General features: G+C 44.6%; 1 protein-coding gene across 13 annotated transcripts in view; it reads right to left on the bottom strand.

Annotated features, from left to right (window-relative positions):
* Nucleotides 1-24,294, bottom strand: part of BIN1 (bridging integrator 1) — a 91,239-nt gene that overhangs the window by 34,233 nt on the left and 32,712 nt on the right. For 7 of the 13 annotated variants that reach the window (XM_015634977.3, XM_033515982.1, XM_033515985.1 and 4 more), the window contains exons 2-8: nucleotides 21,347-21,427; nucleotides 15,520-15,574; nucleotides 14,991-15,085; nucleotides 13,047-13,142; nucleotides 8,070-8,177; nucleotides 5,332-5,424; nucleotides 125-210 (exon numbers count right to left, since the gene is read on the bottom strand). In XM_015634977.3, the coding sequence (XP_015490463.1) occupies nucleotides 125-210; nucleotides 5,332-5,424; nucleotides 8,070-8,177; nucleotides 13,047-13,142; nucleotides 14,991-15,085; nucleotides 15,520-15,574; nucleotides 21,347-21,427 (614 nt within the window). The remainder of the gene's footprint in view (nucleotides 1-124; nucleotides 211-5,331; nucleotides 5,425-8,069; nucleotides 8,178-13,046; nucleotides 13,143-14,990; nucleotides 15,086-15,519; nucleotides 15,575-21,346; nucleotides 21,428-24,294) is intronic. The other 6 variants (XM_015634992.3, XM_033515983.1, XM_015634987.3 and 3 more) reach the window with 1 other exon arrangement.

Here is a 24,294-nt window from a genome sequence, read left to right as displayed (position 1 = left end):
CAGATGGAGACAATTCAGCCAAAAAAAGAGCAGACACCCAGTGCAGGTTAAGAAGAACTTTGATCCAAGAGCTTGGATATTCATCTCCTTCCAACCAGCCCTTGTGAAAACTTCCAGCACTCACCTATTCCATAGTGAAGGCAGCTCCTCCTGCAGATCAACATTCATCTCTTCAAACACCTTCTGAGCCTTTACTAACTCTTCTTCAGCCTTAGTAACAGAGAAGGGAGATTGTCAGCTCCAGCACAGACAAGTACCCTGCAGGGCTGGAGCAGCTGTGATTCTGTTGGCATCTTTGGGAGACCAGGCAAGATTCTGCCATGAGGTAACCAGCATCCCAAATGAGTCTCCCAGGGACCAGGGTTGCACCATAGGTGACCCTTCAGGTTGAATGTGTTCCTCACAGGCTCTCTCAATGGATTTCCCCATTTATACACTCAGCAAGTAATTCACAACCACTACTGTGTTTCGAGTACTTTAAATTTCCCTGACTTCAAGAACTGAATGGAGTTGGTTGGGCAGTTCAGCCCCCAGCCTGGATACAGATGAAGATAATAGGGGCCTCTGTCCCTTGCCAGATCTCAGAAAGAGTTGAAATCCATCCCAAATGGCATTAGAGAAGAATCCTTCCTCATGGGGACTCTGCTGAGGTAAGGCCAAACCCCATCTCTTATGAGGAAGAGAGGAGGTCTGCATGGTCTGCATCCTTGGCTGATACAGCTCTCCCACAAAGATGCCTGGAGAAGCAAGGAAGGGTATGCAAAGCATGAGTTGTGCCAGCGGGAGGCCAGGCTGCAGGGCTTCAGTAGCACATCTTGTGGTCTCACAAGTGCAATCCCTGGCTAGCTGTCGGCCCCAACACTAAAACAGATCTCCTTCACCCAGATGAGAGTTTAAATTTGATCTGTTCATTGGACCTAGACACTGACAGATCCCAACATCGATGGATGAATTCTGTCAGGTTTCAGTGACACAAAGGACACTCCTGATTTCTGCTGCTGACAGTAGACACCAGCAACAAGCACGTGCCCTTTCCTACATCTGTCCTAGGTGACCTCTTTCTCTTCTCAGTGCCCTGACTTAAAGTTTTCTAATTAAAATGTTTCTATCCTGTAGTCTATAGCAGCACAGCATTCTGCCATGCAGTGGGATGTAGAATGGCAAAATCTTTGCATGAGCAACTTGGAAGGGCAGCACAAGTGCCTATATATATAACAACAGCAGGAATTTCACACCACCACAGGCCTCTGCAAAGAGCCCACAAGCTATGGAAGCTGGATCTCCCTACCAGCTTGCAGTCAGATTCCTACACCTTCTGTGAAATCAAATTTTATCTTCTTTGTGTCAGCTTAATTACAGAAATCCCGCTTACTGCTCCTTAGTGACAGTTACATACAATGACAGGAATGATGGGAGAAAGGACTTAAAAGTATTTTGCAGTTCAGAATCCTGCTCCTCACAGGAATCACTCTCTATTATACAGGGAATGATCCTTTCACTTTCCATTTCTCTCCTGACTCAAGAGCAAACCACAGGAGCTCCTACTTTCCAGCTAGCTTCACCTGCCAAAGAGTTGCTCATTGCTGCCAGAGGCAAGGCTAAGGCTCTGTCCTCAAGACCAGGGGAAAACGTTTCCCTTGTAAAAAGACACATCCGGGAGGTACTCAAAAATTAAGACCTGGTGAGGAACAGGCAAGGGGAGAAGGGGTCATGATGCTTCCACCCAGAAACCCCTGTTTCGCTGCTACACTCACTGAAAAACTCAACATTTCAAGAGGGTTTGCACAAAACAAACAAAACGTCTTTTAAACAGAGACACGGTTTATGCTGAATGAGAGACAATGATCACAAAGACTCATTCTTTAAAACACCTTTATGAATGAATGTTTCTAATGCAACCATTAGGAGTAAAGGGAGTAAAAAAAAAACCCAACCCAACAAGTCCACCCTTTGGCTTTTTCTTATTCTAACTTCCAAACTACATTGGAACCACAATCAACCCAGGAGATGTGAAAGCTAGGAGATGAGGCATCATTGAATGCTGTTAGTTTTTCAGACGTGGTGTATATCATTAACATTCTTTCCCCCTCTCTCATTTACCTGTTTATAAGGTCAAAGAACCCAAAAAGCAATGCAAGAATGTTGTGACATCCCAAGGCAAAGGCAAAATCAACAGGCAACGTTCACTCCAGAGTAGGTGTAGGAATCAGGGATCCATCCAGGCCCTGTGGCTCAGCTAGTGCTCTCATCCCCAGGTAGAGCACTGAACTAATTCTTCAGTCCTTGGTCAGCCCAGGGATCTTCACACCACTGGGATTTCATTCTGCTGGAATGAAGCTGCAATCCTGGCACTTGATAGGCCTGACTGCTTCCAGCCAGAGCTAAAGCTGGACATCAGCCTGGTCACAAACCCTTCTAGAGAAAAAGCCAGCTCAGGGAGTGAGGTGGGAAAAGGCAGAGACAGGTTCTAGGGAAGAGCCCACTGCCACATCTGCACGTTCTGTTTCAGCTGCCATCCTCGCCACCCTGAGGGGAAACCGAGGCACGACTTAATGCCCACACCCATGAAATATGATCTCAGAAAAATCTTTCTCTCCTCTCCCTGACTGAAAGGGGGAAGGTTTGAGCAAGAAATGGACAACAAATGCTTTCCTGACCTTTCACCTAGCCAAAGCTCAGAGTGCCAAGCACAACCAGTTCAGTTGTGGCAGGGAGCAATTTTTCCACACTGTTTCTGCCCTACCAGACATCTCAGCCCTCCTGAGTGCCTGGTTATGTCCAGCCTGTTGTTTTCAGGCAGTCTGTTGACTATTTCACTTCAAAGACTATGTTGTGAACTGTGGTGATTAGGCACTGCTCAGTAAATAGTTGAGATATCCCAGAGGCAGGGATAAGGAAGAGAACAGGAAGACTCCCTCCAGGCCTGAGCCCCACCAGTCCTAACCAGACCTGCCTCTCAGGACTCAACTTGTTAACTTTCTCCTACAAACAAAGATATTGTTCTGTTATCACTGCAGCACCAAGTATGTTGCTTTTCAGTCTGCATTAAACGTGTCAGCAAAGCTTAGTCAAAAGCAAGAATTTGCTGTTCTAAGCCATTTTCCTCTTTGTTTCAAAAAGCACAGTCACTGACATTTCTAACTAGGACTGTGCAATAGCAAGTCCCACAGCAGATTTTTCCCAAAAAATCCCCACTGTGTTGTTTTTGTTATTATCTGCTAAAAGCCTAAAGAGCCAGAAGTTTGCACACTGGAGGGAGGGACCTTGCTTTACAGTAGAAGCATCAGATCTCACTGACCCCATTTTTGCATTGAGCTATTATCAGGCAAGAAGAGACAGCAACACAGCTGCTGGTATAAGGAGACTATTTTAGGCTTCTCAATAAATCCAGTGTCATCAGCCCTCCCAGTTTCATCAAGAGGTTAATGGCATTTAGGGCTGTCATTAACACCTTCAGTCTTGAAATCATACAAATACAAAAACTGAAGCCTATTTCTGCCTATCTACTAATGTTTGTGAAGGCAAGCTGGAAAACCTACAGGTTCAGAATACAACTAATGTTCTTTATTATGGTTTTTTTGTTAGTTTCCAACCAAAAGTAAAATTAAAATAAAGAAAAAAACAAAGAAGAAAACCCCAAATACTTACACAAATAGAAACAAAAAATTAGGGTTGGCAATAGCATTACTTAGCTGAGGAATAAAAGGACCTGTTTTGAAAATAAATATCTGTAGTCACTGAAAATATTAATGCCATGTATTAGGAGATTAACACCCCCATATCACAGTGGGTGGAAAGATTACACAGTCCCTTGCACATGCTGTAGGGCAAAGTCACCCAGTACAGTGAAATTATGGACTCTTGGTAGCCTAAGATCCACAGGAAATGGATTAAGAGGGCACTCACAGGTACTGCTTCTCTGGGCAGTCTGTGTGTGCTGCATTTATAGCAGCCACTACAGCCAAGTCTGAGAAGAGGAAAAATGCCCAAGAGCTGATAGACTATATGTATATATATTTATTTGTGACTTGAGAAACTTTTTTGCTAGTCCTCCAGAAATACCACCAATCAAACAGACCAATCAGGAACCACAAGTGTGCAGGTAGTCCCCAGCTGGACCAGCAGAGGCACAGGGAAAGCCCCCAGCAGCCTGCCATGTGTCCTTCTCCCTTCAGTCAAGAATGAATACATATTTCCTCCCTTTGCTCTGCGTCTTAAGCAGGGCTGCTAACAGCTGGTCTTTCCCCAAGCTTTACTGATGTGGTAATGGAGTCTTTTCCCTGATCCAAAGTAAAAAAGTAACTGTGAAAAACCCAGGAGCTTCATAAGGTGAAAGGCATTTCTAAACTGCAATTCATCCATGGACAAGGAATGTGAAGACATAGGAGCATTCGAATGAGAACATATGAGTTCACCAGGAACTTGTGAGCAGGTAGCTGATGCTCTCCCAGTCTGGGTAAGGATTTATTATCCCTTGCTCATTGAAAGCATTTTCTTCTCACCAACTGTCTCCTGACAGCTCCCTCTTATCCCATAAGGTGTTCCAATGGAAACAATGATCAAGATTTCATCAGAAAGTCACACTTCTATGCAAGTAGGATTGAAATTTTTATTCCCGGCAGTTCCTCTGAGCTGATCGTGTCCCTCAAGATGCTATAACCTAAGTTCTGCCAGATGACAGCACCTTGACCTCAGCTTGGAACTTTTCAAAGATTTCACACAGGGTGCAAATTGCCTGACCTGGGCCCATCTCTTCTCCTGTGCAGACCAAATTTATATTTTAAAATGACTCTTTTAAACCACAACAGCCAGGACAGCACTCATTTGGGAAATGTGAACTTTACCACAGGAAAATGTTGCAAGCTAGCTCAGCAGCCACAGAAATCTCAATGTTATTTTTTTGTGGCTTTATTCAATGACATGAATCCATAGGCAAATTTTTCAGCATTTCCTCTTTTTCTTTTTTTTCAAAACAGCAACAATAAAAATTGACTGCTTCTCTTAGAGCAAAATGGAAGCACTAATTGGAGAAACTGTGTACTACATCACCCTCTGCCTTGGAGTTATTCCACAGCCTTTCTTCATCTACATTTCATTTCAGAAGGAGAAAACAACAGTCCAGTATTGACACACCTGACTAGAAATCAATCGGGCAGGCACAGATTCATTCACTGGGCAGCAACTTCCAGGTGCCCACCATGGCTAAGGAGTGTCAAGGACACACTTATCAGAGAGGACTAGAGTGAACGTTGCCTAGAGATTACTTGCATGGTACAATCTAGAGCCCAGAATAGCGCATGCAGGGTTAGAGCCAGGTAGATCAGCAGTCACCTGATTTCGGAGCAGATTAGTTTGTGCAACGAGGTGAGCTTGTAGCTTCCCTTGACACCACTGAGGCGCAGCTTTCTCAAGCAGCGAAACAGGCTGGGGGAGGGAGCATGTTTGAGTGGGAAAAAAAAAGAAAAAAAAATAAACAGAGAACAAGAGAGACACAAACATATATCTTTTAGGATAAAAAAATTAAAATCACAACAGAGAGTATTTAGAGGCTGGGCCAAACCAGTATCACCAAGGCGAGAGAAAAAAACAAACATCCTGGGACTGATCAGTTATGAATCCTTTGAAGCATGCCAAGTTTAGCAGTAATTAATGTTCCCATGTGGGCTGGATACTGCAGACCAGCCAGGCAGCTGTAAGAGCAACAGATACAGTTGTTAGTGACCTAGCACACAGACAACCCTACTCCAAGGCATGGCTGTGAAGTTGGAGCTCCTTAAAGAGAGGTCAGGATTAATTAACCATCATAATTATTTGCATGCAACAGCTGAAAGTCCACAGTGATTTATTTTAATAGCAGAATGTAAGTTTAGCAATAAGTGGCAGGGGTCCTGGGTGGGAAAAGAACATCCATATATTACACAAGAATAAAGAGACCATGCAGTGCCAAAAAGTATTTGCTCTGCTGTTTCTGTTACTATACCATGAAACCTTAATCAAGGCAGTTCCCACTTGTATCCTGTATCAGGAACATGATTTCTCTTTCCTAGGGGTCTGTCATCACATTCCAAAGTAACTTACACTGGAACAATCCTAATTCAAAGGTCACAAGAGCAAAACTCCAGGCGCAGAAACAGAGAGGTGAACTTCCTACAGCAGCTGAGTGCACGCTGAGCCCCAGCTGCTGCCCACAGCCCTGCAGAGCTGCGTGCCTGCAAATGCCAGATCACAGGCTGGACAGTGGAAACTGCCCACTTGGGAAGGCCACACATACATATCTCCCTGGGACTTGTTGCTCCCGTCTTTGCAGGAGCAGGACAGTGCAATGTGTCACGTATTACCCTGTGCATCAGCTTGGGGCCTAAATTACAGAGGCTGGAAGGATCTCATCCAGAGCACGTTTTGGCTAACGAGAAGAGTTTGATCAGGTGCTGAGAGACCCCTTCACAAGCTACATCATGAATAGAGCACCAACTCGTAACTTAATATTTCACTCTTCAAATTGTACTTTTTTACATACCTGTTGTATCATCTTAGATGAGCATTTGGGGCAACAGTGAGTGCAGCAGTGATAAAGGCAGCAAACCTCTGCTGCAGAGCACCAGGAACCAGCCTGAGTAAATCAATTCCTAGGAAAACTTGTCTCCACTGCAGCAAAGTTCCCACTGGCATGCACCAATAAAATAACATGCCCCAGGGAAATTCTGCTCTTACCCCAAACACAATGAATTACTGCTTTGAACTGAAGGCACAACCAGCTGGGCCTCATGCCTTGCATACAGAATCAAGACGTGCTTTGCCACACAAGTGATGCAATGACACTTGGGCCATCAATCTTTCTTCCCTTTTGTCTGTCAAGGTTAATCACAGTGCATGCAGTGCAGTGTAGATCACTGATGACTTGCAGCTTAACAATAAAAGTACTGTGGCCACTAAAGGCACATCTTTGACTTGGGGTAGAGATGTATCTTAATTTCTTCTATGCAGGAAAAACAACAGGATCTCTTACATAACTCCTATTCCCCCATATCAAAATAACCATAAGCAAAGGATGACAACTCTCGTCAGCCTGGTTAAAAGATACAGATCCAGGGTCTTTCTTTCCTGTACTGCTTCTACCCTGAAGAGTCACAATTTACCATGGCCCACATAGAAGAGAATTAAAGATGTCTCCCCAGACCTGGACTATTCTGTTGTGTCAAGAAGTGTCCTGTGAAGGGAAGCACACGGGTTCAAATACATTTAGAGTACAAGAGGAGTCCCTAACTCATTTTAGGGGCAGTATTCAATTCATGCACCTACTCTAGAACAAAATTAGCACAATTATCTTTCTTCTGCTACATTAAAAAAATGTAAACTTTATTTTTAATTAAAGCAAATCTCATTAAAAATAAAATCCTTCACTTGAATATTGGGCAAATCCTGGATTAAGCTATCACAGGCAGGAAAGAAACCTACAAGAGAAAACTTATTTTTCTGCTTTTAACCATGTTTATTATCCAGTAATTGCGACCAACAGACAACAGAATACATTCATCAAGTGTGCATAGGGTGCTTTTCCATCAATGTACTTGTCACTCACACTCCTAAGGGTCTCTCTGCTAGGGTATCAGAGGACTTCACAAACACAACCAACCTCAAGCAACACTCAAACATTCTTACCACTGCTTTAGAATGGGGAGATAGAGCCCCAAGAAGCAGACCAACTGTAACATTTTTCTGGAGTGCTGCAAGATTTTTCTTCCCCAAGGGGCACAGAGGCTTTTTTTCTGTGCATGTGCTAAAACCCATGCCCAAGCATTTGGCCAAGACATGCAGACTGATGATGGTGAGTCTGAACCAACCCAACAGAGGCCATCCTGCCTTCCAGGAAAACTAAACAAATGGAAGGAAATACCTAGCAAAACCACACCAGTTCACAATAACTCAATGATCTTAAAGGTCCTTTCCAATATGAGTGAATTCTTTGAAAACACAATGAAGAGGTACAGGTGAACTTAAAAGCTGCTCAGTCGGCAAATGTAGACCTCCCAAAAAGAAAGGAAGGCTGCAAATCCTCCTGATTGCTTTACCTTTGCGATTTTGGTTTCATCCTTCTTCTTTGCAGTTTGCAGGGCTTCAAAGTGGTGTCTGGCACTGTCGTAATCCACAAGCTTCCTTCCTCGCTTTGCAATACGAGACTAGAAAGACAGAGAAGAGAAAAGAGTCACACCAATCTTCCCCAGCAGCCAAAACTGCAAAACCTCCCAGGAGAAAACCCCTCCTCTTCACCCAAGTTCAGAACACCCCACACTCTGCCCACACAAGGACTCTCCCCGGATCCTCACACAGGCTGCCCAGAGAGGAGGCCCTGGGAGCCATCTGTGGCAAGCACCATTTCAGAGGTGCCTCAGGAGGAGAGAGGACCCACCAAGGGAAGGCAAAGGGATCCAGCCAACAGGCCCCACCTCTGGCTGACATGCATGTTTTCAGAACTTTAGCTCCACTGCTTCCTAAGCCCCACAGTGTGCCTCCATCCTACAGGTTCCTTCATTATTTTTCAGGGCTTCCTGAGGGCTGCAGCCAGTCTCTAACTAACCAGCTCACTAGTTCGTGTGGAAGCCTGAGAGATAAGGTACAACAAAAAAAGGCATTTCTGCTGCCAGCACAGCAGAAGCACTTGTCCACACGCTCAGGATATGCTATGAACAGCCTTTTGGACCCTGTAACAGAAGCTGCAGGCAGTAGTGACTGCAGCCACAGGCAGAGGTCTGCTGTCACCAGCATATAAGCACAGGAAGTGCAAAGGAAAACCCGCAGCACCAGGTCACCAGCACGCAACACTGAAGCCAAAACAAATACAAGGAGGGAGCTGACTATGTACCAGACTTAGATTCAGAAATGGAGTCCTGACAAATCCATGGCTGAGAATCCAGGACAGACAGTCAGGCCTGTGGCCTGATCCTGTGTTATCCTTCTTGAACCGAGAAGCCTCAGGCTCTCTCTCCCAGGAGAGTTGCAGTTTATTGAGGCTCTAGCCCACTAGGCTTCCCTGTTTTAGGAACTAGCCATCCCCTCAGCCCCCTGACTCCAACACAGTCTGCAAGCACTCCAGACTATCTGGGTTGGAGCACACATCTTCCCAGCCTGACCATAACACTTTCCCCCTAGATCAGAGAGCCTGGACCAGCGTCAGTAATCAGCAGTCCAGAGACAGGCTGGATAAGAGAGTGAAAAGGCATGGCAAGGAGCCAGGAGGATTTCTAATTAACCACAAAACCCAGGGACACAGAAAGTGCAGAATGAGGAATCAGCACTGGGATTTACTGGCAAAAGCAGAATCCTCTTCTCTCCTGTGCTTGGCAGGGAGCGGTGGTTTCCTCTCCCCAGGCTCCTGCAGATACACTGCAAAACCGCACTCAGGGCTGATCCCTCTGCCAGACCAGCTGGGAGCAGCTCACACATCTCCCACACATGCTCCTCTGCACTTCCAGCAAACGCTGCTGCAGCCCCGGCTGAGTCACAGCAGGCCTGCAGGATCTCAGCCATATGCACACCCAAACTCTCTTCTAAATCCTCTGCTCACTCCAAGAGAGGAGTCACGAAGAAGCTGAGCCACCCCACAGTCGAGGTCACTAAAAGACACCTCCCAGTCATCACACTGCCAGCCAGGAGACAAGGTATTGGAGGGGGCTTCCAGCTGTACAGTGATCTGAGATGCAAGGTGATGCATCCTACAAACACACCAGAGGAAACATGGCCCCATCTGGCATTTAAGACATACCATTTTGCCCCTAGGTCAGGCTGGCAGAGACAACTGGAGTTTTCCCCACCTCTGACACGGCTCACAGCCACTTCAGGTTTTCCAGCTACCCCACCAGGGAGTTTGAGTCAATGTCACCCGTCTTTCAAACAAAATAAATCCTCCAGGTTTATGCAGCTCCCAGACTTCTAACATCCATCCCCACGTGGGTGTGAGCCCTCCTGGCATGACCACTGATCACATCAATGCCTGTGATGGCACTAACAGGATTCAGCCCAGTTCTGGAAGGCTGCAGGGCTCCCTCATATGACCCTGGGACAGCAGCAGGTACCCACCACCACCCCAAAGCAACAGCTGAACTCCCACAGACTTTACTACTTTGCAACAAATCCATCTTCATTTGAGCCTCCTTCAAAAAACAAACCAACCCAAACCAAAGCCAAGCCATCACAAAAAAACTTCTGCTCTCCACACCCTTCTTTACTGACACTTGGTTTTACAGCTAGTAGAACACCAGTTTTCTGTGCAAGACAGAAAATCCTCAATTCCACAGCTATTCAGAACTTGGGCTGTAGTTTATCATATTCTCTGGCCTCACTGCAGAGGCCTGTACTCTTACTGCATATTGTGCAAAACCAACCAAAAACTCACTCAGAAATATTAAAGATTATGCAAGAAGAGTCTTACTCCAAGAAGTACAGACGCTGACCTGCAAAGAAAGTTTAAAGTACTTTTTGCATTCCCATTTGTCAAGTTAGAGAAGATGGGGAAGCCTTGTTCAGGGCTAAACATCCAACACTGGATAAATTATTTTCTTTAACACACAAAAATTCCTTACTAAAGGCATGCTCTGTTTTCACATTCCTGCTGTGGATCCCTTTTCAAGTCCAAAAAATCCAAGGGAACTTTTACAGCCCCTCAAGTAAAGATGGATTCAGAACATGATAGAATGCAAAAAAATATAATGCATGCATGATCTAACTCATCACACATTTTAGTTACTGGGCCATTAATAAAAACAAGCCTTTTCACAACTAAATTAAAACCCTCTTCTCTCCATAAATCAACTTATTTTATCAGAGTAATGCCAGAATTCCAGTAAAAGCAGAAAATTTCATTTTGTGGAAAACAAAAAGCAGAAAATTATTATCATAACAACAAAAAACAACTCAAATATTCTGTAAATAACATAAGACCAGAGGGGTTTTTTTGCCTGACAATCTCAAGAACTCTAATTCCTTATGTGAGGCCTAACTATACTTCTGTTCAGGCACAGCAATGCTCAACAACTGCATTTCTAGGAGTTTCTACCACTTGACAAAAATGTATTTGAATTCAAACACTTCTTATTGCTCTGGGGTAAGGAGAATGTTGCATCCAGCTGAATTACCCATAAGAACATACTTTTTAGGTTCATACCACTGAAAGTCCATTTTAAAGGAACAGTCAACTCTAGCAAAACACATCCATATCTTACTTTAAGAACCAACGTAAAGCCACTCGTTTTAGGAAGGGAAGCAGAGGTGAGTAGTGCACTCTAAAACATTACTTGAATTGCACATGAAATTGCTTTTATGCAATAACATAAAATTCACCTTTTCTAGGGCATCATCTGACAACTGAGAAAGAACATTAGTAATAAACTCTCTAGTGACCCATCCAGAAATCAGCTGCCTCTAGCAATACTTTAATATTTATTCATCTTTGCGTACCTATTTGTTCCCATACTTTTCAGACCCATGGGTGAAATTCAGGCTGCTGAGGGCAACTGTGGTGATGTCAACAGAGTGAAACCATCAGTGTCAGAAAATGGTGTAGCAAGAATCTTAGTTTGCAGACATAATTACAACTTCAGTACAAAGGTCACAGCTTTTCCTTCTAATATAAACAAACATCATTGTTTAATTCAGAGAGAAAAGGGCCAGCATTTACAAGTATGTGTGATGGTTTTCACTGCATACCTTTTAATTCCTACACAAAGGCTTTGTGATAGTAATGCCAACAGGAACCCATTATTCTTTCTCAGCAGGATAAATCTTAATGCATTTGAAGGTGCTCAGTACTTAACACCTTGAGTTTTGGTGGAATTTGGGTGCTCCCACTCTTGTGTTCCTTTTAAAATCCCACTGAGTAACCTCATCAGGATTCTAGCAGAATTTAAAAATTCTGAAGATACTCAACATGGAATAAAGTGACACTCTGAGATGACCCAATGCACAGACAGAGAGGTTGGTAAAATGGGATTTGGTCCAAAGCAGTGCCAAAGTCTGAGTCTACACCAAGCCCAAAGTAAGCCACCCTGCTGAAGAAGCAGCACAGCTTGCACTTCTCATTGAGGCACACAATCAGAAGGCATCACACCCCAGAGAGATCAGTCCTACAGCCTTCAGTGAGTGGAAAGCCACAGCCCTTCCCCACTTCAGACTTCCAGGGGCAGAAGAGGCTGGAAAAATGAAGCAAAACCAGGGAGTCCCAGGAGATAAGGACACTGCTGTTAGTGCTCATTTCACCAGCCTGTGACCTGCCCCCATCTGATACAGCACTATCCTCCTGAAGCAACAAATACTGACAAACGTTTTAAGAGACATGTGGTGGGGAAAGGGTTGCTTTCACAGGCAAGTAGCCAAGCTGATACTTCCCATATGTTGATATCATTACTAGTGCTTCCATATGGTGAAGACATTTCCTGCATAACCTCTAAATGAACAGAGAGGAGATAACTGTGGGGGAAGGGAAGGTCACGGGACATCATTCAAACCCAAGTCCCTGGACACAATCTCTCCCAAAAAGACACCTATCCAGCATTCTCCCTTCCCTGAAAAAGGCTGGTTACACACACAGCAGGACTTCAAAGCCTCACAGAAATCAGCCCTCCACACCAACCTCTACTCATATAGTACATTTGCCACTAACTGCCTCCTCAATGTTTTTTGCTTACAAGGAATTTAAAAGACAAAAGGCCAAAAAGAGAGATTGAGATCTGAGCTATTGCTGACACTGCCCTCCCTGCACTCTGATGCAATAGGGAATTTCATGGATCCTCCTGTTTCACACTTATATTTTCTCTTTCCCTTATATCATCTTATATCATCTTTCCCCTGCATTCTTCACTCTTGTTTTAAGCCCAAAAATAGAACAAAACATTTTCAATTAACCCAGAGCTGCAGAGATCTGGCTGCTTTCAAAGAAGACCTTGGAGAAGGGCAGCACACATTCTCCTAAAGAAGACGGGGATGTAAGAAATTGATCTTCAGAGCTTTTTATCTGCTGTGACTCTCTAGATCGAATAGTTTAAAGAGAATCTTACTTTAATATCTGGAAATTGGCCCAGGTACGTATCCATAGTTAGAAGTGCTTGATCCACCAGCTTCTGATGGAAATCCGTCCATAGGAGATCATTGTTCTGAAAAACAAAAGTAATGAGTTAACTATTAAGAACACAGGGCTCCACATTTCTGTTTTTCTCTGTCAGTGCTACAACTAACAATCTTGGGCCCTCAGAGCACTTAAGAAACAGTAATTTATTTGGAAAACTAATGATAACAGAGATATTGGCAGAAATGAGAAAGCCTGATGCAGCTAATTCAGGTGACCTCTCCAAGGGCAAAATGCCTTTGAAGCCCTATCTTTCCCCTGCAATGGTAAACTCAAGTCAGTACAATGGAAGATGATTGTCAGGCTGGTTTTGCCTCCTTCTCCCAGAAGCTACAAAAAAGGGACACCTGACACCACAAGGCAGCATTTTCTGGTTTTCATTACAATACAATAATATTAAAATATTACAATATTAATATTATAGCTTTCTGGAGAACCATGAACAACAGAAAGCTACACTAGCAGTCTTCAGCCCTCACACCACCTGCCTCCACATACCAATGGAGCCCACAGCCAAGGCTTGCACCCTGAGCTGTGCCCACTTTATCCTTAACTTTAGTTCAGCAACAGTAATTTCCTATCAACACCTTGGACTAGATGAAAATTACCCCTCTCTCCTATTTTTCCACTTAAACAAAGTGTTTTGGCTAAAACATTCAGGAAAAATTCCCACTTTATGCTTTTTATTTGGCAGGAGTAACTCTTCTCTCTCACCTATCTTTTCACAAGCAAAACAAAAAAGGAATTAAAGAGGAAGGTGGAAAGCTGGAAACATTCTTGCAGACCCAAAGGAGTAACTAGTTCTCAGGATATGTCCCCTTTGACCTCTCTGGCTCAAATTTTCTGAAGGGTAAATCTCTCAAGAGGCACCACAATGGCTCAGGAAGAAACAAGACCAACAGCGACTGTGAAGCCAAGCCAGCCGAAATACAACTCAATTATTTACTGCAACAGTACTGCCTAATGCAAAGTCTCCATGTTAATGAAAAAATCAACCTGGCAACATTCAGGTTTTGTTTGAATTATCTGCTTTGAAGTCATTATTTCCTGGGCAAGATACAGATGTTATTTCAGGTGAGATTTTCTGCAGGGGAAAGAAGGGGAAGGAAAAAATCCTCCTGCTCTCTTGTCTAGTCCTTCACCACTCCTCCAATGCCACAGACAGCTGCAGATAAGCCCAGTCCTGTAGCCTCATGGCAAATGAATCCAGAAGCTGAACTGCCACAGCTGCTGCTCAGCAGAACAGCTGAGCAAGAGAGCAGAGGGTGCTGCCTCCAGCTGGACCCACCACAGGCACATGCCAAGGGGGATCCACACCGCCAAATGACAGGCTGTGCCCTAAGCTCCCCAGAAAACACCTGGGCAAGTGGGGCAGCCATCACCTCACCAAGGGATGAGAACAGCAGTCTGGGGTGACACATGGCTCAGCCAAACAAGGGAACAACTGAAACAAGGCAGCTGGTGCTACTGCCATGAGGGGTTGTGCAGCTACACAACTGGCTGCTCTGACTGCTTTTGCCATGGCTCTTATCTGCCCCTTTCTCTTACACAGAATATAAGCAGCACACCCAGTTGACCCTACCCTTTTGGAATCCTCTGTCCCCATTTAGCCACTCTGGGTGGAACAAACAGCTTCTTAGCATAAGTGTATGACTCTGTGTAATGTACAAACACCTGGCAACTATCTCCTACAAACATACAGGCCACATCCTTTCAGCCTTCCTTTCTTCACTGTGCTGAGTTTGTCTCCAATTCTTCTGCAAAGTCATATACCTGAAAAAATGTGGTGCACAGACATAGCTTCCAAAGTTCCTTTCTGCTGACAGAGCAGAGCAGAGCAGAGCAGGACATCCCCACACCCTAGACAAAGTCTTACCTCTGCTATTTTATTTGTGTCATCTCTCCCAGGCCAATCTGGCTCATAAACTTCCTGCAAACACTCTGTCAGCTTCTTGGAGGCCTCGTGCATAGCTAGGAAAGAAGAGGGAACTGTTCAGACAAAGAAGAAAATAACGTGTACCTCACATTTAACCCTTTTGCTGAGGAATGGAGGCACAGGAGTATTACAACAGATGCTGAGTCTGACACTTGATGACACAGAGATGGAAGGTAACCAGAGGGAGAAAGGAACCATGAGTGCAGTTGCATCAACCCTTTGTGTTCATCCTCCCCTAGAAGGACACATGAATGTCCATCTGCTAAGACAGCACCACGTGTTTGGCATCAAAGCACAACCCCATTCCATCCCAGCTGGCCCCAAAGGATTCTGTAAGATCCTCCCCCAGACAAGGCTGACCTGTCCTGCAGCTCATGCCTGGGGAAACACCAGGAAGGGGAAGGCTGCAGAAACCTCACTGCATAGGTAAGCATTAGAGGGAAGAGACCTCTGCTCGTGCAGACCTTACCTTTGACTGAAGCCAGGTAAGTTCGGAGGTCCTTCTGCAGCCTCGTGCCTTCGGACTGTGAACGTAAGGAGACCATCAGTTATTCTCTCAGCTAAAAACAGTGTAAGAAGCCCTCAAGCATTTCCAATTAAAGAAAACTGGTCTTGAAGATGGGCTAGACACCAGTCCTATGATCACATGAAACTTCAAGCTATCACATTTTTTGCATTTTTTTGCTCTGTGTTCTAGGAACTTCTAGGACTTTTCCAGCAAATGTACTCATAACTCCTCTTCTCTTGTACTCTATTTGGGTCAGTTCCCAATGTTTCCCCGGACTAGGAGACTGTTTGTAAAACTGGCCAGCTCTTTCCAATCCCTTGTTTCCTTTGCTGATGGCAGAAGGACAAGAGCAAATGCAAACTCATCCAGAACTTTCGAGGCATGAAAAACAACTTGGGCCATGCTGTTGGAAGCAGATGGATTTCTCACAAAGCTATGTTATCACTGCAACTTCAACAGCTGGGCAGATTTAGCCTCTGCCTAAAGAGCACAGCTGCACTGGGAGCACAAAGGATCTCAGCATGAGCTCAGTTGAGACAAGAGGTGCCTGAGTGGTGGGGAGAACTGATGGGAAACATCTTTTGAAGTCAGTAGCTCTGAGGCAGCTGTTGAAGATGTCCTGTGAGCTCCCTGTCTTTGGAGTTGGCTTCAGCTGTCAAAATTCATTATGCTGGGGTGCCCCCTCAGTGGGGCACAAACTGGGAAGGAGGAAGAATGACAGCAGGCTGTGAGGTGCAGTGGTGTCTTTTCTGCATTCGTGTTTTGAAAGAGATATGCAAAGTCCCACCAATGGATACATTATCATCCTGCAGCTGTATCATTTTTAGTAACTAAATTTGAACTCACAACTTGGAGGTTATCAAAAACTACCAGCAGGGAATGTCCTCTGCAGAACTTGCCCACTACACACTTGGGCACTGCAATGTTTGGAGCAGTAACATTCAAAACTACCACGTTTAAAATCAGAAACCACCTCTAAAATTGTGTCCATGCTTGCCCTAACCCTGCCACACCAGCACATGACACAAGCCAAACTCAGAACTCCTCAAGTCTCAATACCCAGTTCCAAAGCCATGGAGACAGAAGTATTATCTGAGCAGAAAGCCAGCGCCACAATTAAATGTCTAATCAATATTTTTAGATAGATCACCTGAAAAACCTACTAGTCAGGGCTGAAAACTGGAGCAAGCAATTGCAGCAATGCAGAACCAGCCTTCTGTGTTCCCCAGGCATCCTCACCAGAATGTGGTGCTGCATCCTGCAGATGGAGTGGTCTCAGTCACCTCTTACTGATGTTTAAATTCACAGTTACAGATGATCTCTGTCATTATGGAGTCACCTAAGTCTCTTATACATACTGAGCCTGACAGAGAGAGTGAACAGACTTTATAGCCTGTAAGATCTATAAGCAGAAAGATTTTTCAATGAGAGACGCGTGTTGAGAGTTTTGCCCTGAATCCTGTTTTCCCTGCTCCCCTGGCGACCTGTGGTTCCTGTCCAGTTTCCTCTCTGGCATTTCTGTTGATTTTTTTCCTGTCCACCAGTAAAGCAGCTCCCTTGCCACAAAGGTTTTTTTTAAATTATTTTAAGCATTAATGCCTTCCCATAAAATTTTGGGGTAACTTTAAGACCATTGCTTTCTCTCTGTGCATGCACCACCTGCTTTCTTCAAGCAGCCTATAGTAAGCTCTCAAGTACTGCCACAATTCTGCATTAATCAGTGAATCATTAAGGCTGGAAAAGTCCTCCAAGATCACCAAGTCCAAACTTTGAGTGAACATCACCATGTCCACTAAACCAGTTCCATGTCTCTGTGTTTCCCAAACACTTCCAGGGATGGCTTCTCTGGGGAGCCTGTTCCAATGCTCTCTCCAAAATGCCTCTCACAATGCAGTTAGACACTGTCAAATACAATCCAAAACAGAAACACTCTTGAGTGCACATTTAAAAGATGCTTCTTAAACCAAATGGTAAAAAAAGCAGGGAAAAGAGTCAAACTGGAACCAGAAAAACAAATCAACTTCCCGGTTATCAAAGAGTTGAAAGATGTGCAGAGGGAAGTTACAGAGGTATGGCTCAATATGAAGATGTTTAAACACACAAGTGTTATCTTGTTTGAGCAGATATTGCCATACTTGCAATCACAGTGTAATTCAGACCCATGAGCCTATCACACAACCAGGTATAACAGGAAGGACAGTGTACAGATGAATATTTAAAAGTGCTATGCTTGGGAGTCTGGAAAACCTCTCTCCCTTCCCAAAGACCTAATGAACCACCCATTACTTACAGCTCTGTGAAAGAAAAACACTAAAGTGTTTTGATATCTTTCTGTGCTTTCTTATCTTGAAACCAAGCCCTAGCTAAGTATGTGATTTTACTGTAGAGCTGCTTCTTGGTAGCAGACAGGTTTCCTAGAACCCTTTTCCCCCGATCTTAAAAAGGAATTATTTCATCCTAATTTTAGACTGCAAGCCCTTTACATAAGCCCTCTGATTCTGCAGTTCTAGGGGGAAGGATTTTAATATCAGCAGGGATGTTCGACATGTGAGGGGGCAGGAGGTAATGTCCTGTTCCAGATTAGATTAATGTAGGGCTAGAAGAGCAGACTGTGTAATTACAGGGAGGGGAAGCAATGAAACTACAGCTCCAGGTAACCCCCCACTCAGCAAAACTTTAGAATTGTTAAATGAGAGCCTGAACAACTGGTGAGAAGTTCCACCCTGGGGTACCACAAGGAGGCTGTTAAACTTGTTTTGCCACCCAGGGCTGAAATGGAAACTGATGGGTGTAAAGTATTCTTGTCTGGGAAGAAACCCTCTCTCTGAGCTACTGAATGTAATGGGAACCTGCTCTGCAAGAGGGAAGATGCAGTCTCCACTGCCTGCCTTGCAGCAGGGGCTGTGCCCAACACAGCGTGGTACAGGCAGAGATGGATGCAGCCCATGCCAGCAGCAGCTTCCCTCTCCTGTGCATGGTGTGAAAGGCTGTAAACCAGCCCAGAACTTCCACACAAGTGGCAGCTGGTATCAAAACCCAGCTGCTTTTCCAGGCAGAAGCACACAGAGTGCCACGTGTAAGAGCTGCCACCAGCCTCACACTGTCCCTGCAGTGAGCACTTCAGCAAAGGACAAGAGAAGCCAAAGCCTGGCACACCTCAGGCAGGTGCTGAGTTGCACCTTTATAGCAGGACTCCTGCTCCCAGGTCGGCAAGGACAATATCTGGGACAGATCCTTGTGCCAATGACTGAACACAAGTGACAATGGGAAAGGGAACGGAGAGAGAGCCTTCAAAGAGATGTTTGGGTAGGTTAATAGCCAAAGAATCTCCATGAGGGAGTAATGAGGGGAAGTTCTGCTGCTTGTCAAGCCTTCAGGAGATAAGCATGCCCTGAACCTGCATGGCTGTGTCCAGCTCTTTTGTCACAAAGAAAATCCATCTGAGCTAAAAAGTTCATACCATTCAGGGACCTCAGAGTGGTGCTCTTATATGAACCTGATGACAGAGAGTTATCTAAGAAGTGCAATGCCCTCCTTTATGTCCACTCAACCACTATTTGAGAGAACCATAAATACCTTGGTTGAAAATGTCTAAGTGATTTTTAGACCAGGACTACATTCCTCAACAGCCTATACAGAGAAACACGTGTCAAAGTGGTCCAACACAGTCATTAGAGTCAGAGGAACCTCTAATCAGCCAGTGAACAAGGTCACTGTCTGCTCACACCCTAGCCAGTTCCACAAGAGAGCAGCGATGTTCTGTCACCAGCCTGCAGCAAAAGGTCAGCTTTCCTCCAGGCTTCCACTCCCCACTGGAGCAGACTTTGTAATGAAAGGTCATGGAAATCTCAAAGATAACTATACTACATACACCTCATACATAAAAAAATATAAAGAAGTGTGTATATATATGTATATATAGCTGATTTTTTATTCCCCTAGTCCCCAGCTCTGGATATCTTAAGAATCCAGCTAACTCACATTCGTGGTTTGCCCTGTAAAACAGGCATTGTCTGCATTTGTTTTAGTAGTAAGGAAACTGAGGGCCTAAGTAAAACCAGCACACCCCAAGTAGCAAATGCAGAGCATTCTCCAGCTTCTTTGATTAATTATTTGGGGAATTTAGTTCATGATCTGCTCCATAAAACAGGAAAAAAATTCAGATGTAAGGGATACAAGATGCAGCCTTTAACAGGCTCCTCACTGCACCATTGGAACTCACAGCTCTGGAAATTGAAAAAGCCAACCCAGACAGTCACACCTAGAAATCTGGATTTGAGGTTTTTTGTATTTCTCTTTTAAAAAAGGTTATTTCTTAATTGCTTAAAAATTATACCAAAAAAAATCACATCTGGTAATGTCATGTTGTCAAAAAGCAATTAAAATGTATTCTGCCATGTACAAGAGAATATCATTGCTGGACATTCTACAGACATGCTGCAGGAGCTACAGGAGCAATAGCTGCTATTGCTGCCAAGAGAACAAGAATTAGTGTCCAGGAATCTGCAATCAGCTCTGGTTACACATAAGTCAAAGCCAGACTGAAGGATTTTCATTACATTCAGCTGTGGCAAATCCCTACTCAGCTGGTTTTGCGACACATAACCACATCTGCTGAGTCTCAACAGACATGATGCAGCTGCCACTAACAGCTCTAGAAAAAGGTCCTAAATGTGTCAGGCCACAAAAGGGTAACAGATTTCTTCAGCACCACCTGAGCTATGCTGTGGCACATATTTCCTGCCACAAAACAGAAGCAATGTTTCCCCTAACAACAAGCACCAGCAAAACCCACAAGGTAACTGGTGTTTTCCCCTCTTGGAGGCTGAAGGCTCTAGATAAAAAATAAAACACACCCAGCTGAAGATCAAAACCTTCTGCTGTGAAAGTAGGAGGGTGGGGAAAAATTGCTACACTGTTAAAATATTTCTGTGCACTAAAATATTGGGGATGAGGCAGACACACAGAAGAATAATGACTCAGGCCTGACACAGTGATTGTGCAAGTATGGGGAGGAAGTCAGATTTAGCTCTTAGCCATGGAAGGATGTTCCCTTCTCACCATTTGCTTTCTTTGTCTCTTCTGTCCTTTACTGTGCTTAGGAAACTGAAACTGCCTTGTTTCATTTTATTTTTTTATTTCTGTTTCGCACCCTATCCATCTTTCAGGGACACAATGTTGCTCTTATATCCTCACTTCCAGCGGAGGAGCAAAAATTACTTTACAAAGCAGCTGCTAACTGAAGAAAGTGTTCTGGTTGAACTATTTGTTTTTCAAAAATTGGGTCTGGAACAAGTATTATTTTTACCAATCCCTTCACTTTCATGCCCAGTGAGAGGACTGGAGGAAACAGGATGAAGCTGAGGCAGAGGAAGTTTAAGCTGGATATCAGGAAAAGATTTTTCACCCAGAGAGTGGCTGGGTGCTGGAACAGGCTCCCCAGGGAAGTGGCCACAGCACCAGCCAGAGAGTTCAGGAAGCATTTGGATAATGCTCTCAGGCACATGGTGTGACTCTTGGGGTGTCCTGCACAGGACCAGGAGTTGGACTTGATGATCACAATGGGCCCCTTCCAACTCAGCATGCTCTATGATTCTCTCACTGATTCCATGAAAGGGACCCTGGAGTCACAGTGTCGTTTCTTGTAAGAGAAAATTATGAGTTATGGGTCACTTCAATAGGCCTATGACATTGTTTAACTTAATGGCCTTTAATTACACATTGCAGCACATGACTGGAAGCTAATAGTGAAACCCAGGGTGCAATTACATGTTGCAAATTATCTTACCAGCTGTTTGTTGAAGTTCTGCACACACTGTTCAAACTGCTCATCTTTTGTTTCATCTGCTTTACCAAGCTTCTGAAGGACCTGTGGAGAGAGAAGAAGGAGACTTCAAACACAGATACAGCAAAGCAGAGACAAAGAAACAGTTGCATGTATTTGGTCCTTAGGCTGAGAAAAGAAAAGTTTAAAAGTCACCCTTATTCTTGTGCTCAAAATTTTCAGGATCTTTTTCCACACATCATAGTTTGAAAACAAGTTTACAGATGAGTCAAGAAGAACTTGGACCTCTTACATTCTGCAGTGCTGAAAAGCATGACTGAGGCTTGTCTTTCGCTGATCTAATGCTTTTTGCAGACAAGGCAATAGCAATCCAGTTCTCTCCTGAACCACCAAGACACAAACCACATCCCTAATATGCCTTGTGTTGTGTACTTACACTTATCCTGATTTAACACTAGTCTCTAGTCCAGACAGGGTGGGGTTCTGCTCCCAGAACAGCTAGATGGTTCTCAAACACAGAAAGCTGTGCAGAGATCTCAGGGAGGGAGGGTGGCTGGAGCAGTGAAAGTCCTTCCACCTTCCTTCCACCTTTTCTCACTATGCACATGCGTGGCAAGAGCTGACTGCTGAGAGCCACTGGGGACCTTACACCACTAATCTGTGTGACACTCAGTCCAAGTGTCACTTCTGAGAGTGTCAGCAGCCACCTTCCTGCACAACACAGCTCTCCACAGCCTGTAAAAAAATCCTTATCAGACTACTTCTCTTATCACCCTTCTCTCTTAGTTTCCTCTCCATGCAGCTAAGTGGATTGCTCCCAGGCTCAGAAGAAAACAGCATTTCATGTTCTGGGCTGGCAGGTACATTCATCACAAGAAGTCTGGGAAAAGCTGTGGAGGAGGACACAGCAGCTATTTATTTCCATGCCCCAAGCAACTCCAGCTGTAAGGAGACTGGGATATACCCTGTAGCTGGTTAGGGCCGATTATATCATCTCTCTGAATCAAAACTAAAACCTAATCATGCCAAAAAAAAATTAAAAAAAGTGAGGCAGCTCTGTCTGGAAAGGGCATGACTGCCCAAGAGGCAGAAAGCATTGGAAAGTTGGAGTCTCCCTTGCTCTGCTGAGCACAGCAGAACAGCCCCTTACCCACAGACCCAGCTATCATGTTCAGCCCCTTTTGGGAAGAAGGGGATTAAGGCAAAAAAAAGCAGGTCCCTGTTACTGACATCAGGTCTTCAGGCAGACCATTAGTAACTGCTCCCAGAATCTGAGGAACTGCCAGAGAGCCATGACAGTCACCCAAACCAGTTTCCTCCAGCTGCCTTTGCTACCCATGGATCTTCTCAGAGAACAACAAAGAATTTTTCCCCTGCAAGGCAGGGATCAATCTCTCATGACTAGTCCCCAAAATGTAATTGAAAAGGATCATGCAACAGGATGTCGAATAGAGTATTTTCAACCTGAAGTGACCTACAACAGCAATTTAGTCCAACTGGCCATGCTCCTACTGGCCCACTCTCATGGTTTTTTTATACTATTGAGGTGGAGGACACCTGTTATGCCTATTTGACTAATCTCAGTTCCTCTCTCCCCCATACATGAATGGATATTCCCATCTCACCCCTGATCACAGTAACTGACTGTAGTGGAAGATGTGATAAATCAGTGCAGTCATTCAGCATCCAGCCCCTAAATCCCCTTATTTCAGCTGGGATTAAATGTCTAGGAGAGAATCACTGTTTTTCATTCTCCCTCTGTTCAACAGCTTTTCTTCACCTCCATAAATTGCTGAGATATTCCAGTGTCAGCAAAAGGAAGGAAAAGGACATACAGACAAAAAGTGCCATCTCTGTCACCAAGAACCACCAGAATTTTAAGTACAACTTTCTACAGCTCAAATGCCAGCAACAAACACTGCAGCTACAAATGCCTGATGTTTTTGGTAAATCTGTCTACACAACAGGACATAGACAGCATGAATATTCCCTTCTTCCTCACAACCCCTTGGCACATAAGAGCTTGCTGGAGAGAGAAGGAGCAATGTTGTTTGTGCTGGTGGAGCCCTGTACACCAGGCCCTGATGTCTCCTGTGCCCATCCACTCTAGCAAAGGGCACATCCCAACACTGCTGCTGAGGTTACACATTCCTCTGCCATGCCAGCAGGAGAGAAGGATTCAGTATGGCCTCATCTTTCTCATCAAGTGGTATGGGCAACTCCTCCAGATATTGTTCAGCTGCACTCCCCTAGGCTGTCACACCTATGGAGCAGGGATTTCCCACCTGCTGGGTGACTTTCTAGGTGTTCCAAGAGCAGGCACACCAACAGCACCCATCACTAATAACAATAAAGCATGCAAGCTGTGAATTCCAAAACAGAATTATGTTATCAATGTGCAGATGAATAGAATTACTGGGGATACAAAGGAGATTTTTACAGGGCAATGCATCTGGCTAGTCAAAAGATGTGATGCTTTCATGCCTGGAGGGGAGGGGAGCATTTAACTGGGAGGAATCTGGAGTATGTCACCAGGGTCAAAGGTTTAGAACAGCCTCAGTGCTTCCTGGTGTAAAACACTGAGCAGCACTCACAGACTATTCATTAGGGAGACACTTGCCTGTTTCCATCATATCCAAGGAGTTAATTTCCAATTCTACTGCCCCTTGGGGAATATGCACACTTAGTCTGGGATCATTCGGCCAGCTGGGAAAATCTTGTTCCACTGCGCTGAGATGCTCTGCACAATTCCTGCAGAACACTGGGCACTGCAAAGGGCTCCAACTCCCAGCCTATCTCTAAGGAAAAAGCTCCTGCTGTAACAGGAGCCTGCTCAGGTGAGGAGAAGCTCTTAATGCGGAAGAAGAAGAAGAAACCCTGTGTGATTCCACAGTGGTGACAAGGGGTGGGTGAAACAGAAGAACTGGAGATGCCTGCAGAGAAATAAAGCA

This window comes from Parus major, chromosome 7 (assembly GCF_001522545.3).
Source record: "Parus major isolate Abel chromosome 7, Parus_major1.1, whole genome shotgun sequence".
Classification (NCBI taxonomy): domain Eukaryota; kingdom Metazoa; phylum Chordata; class Aves; order Passeriformes; family Paridae; genus Parus; species Parus major.
The sequence above is the reverse complement of the archived record's forward strand: the minus strand, read 5'-3'. Positions and strand labels throughout refer to the sequence as shown.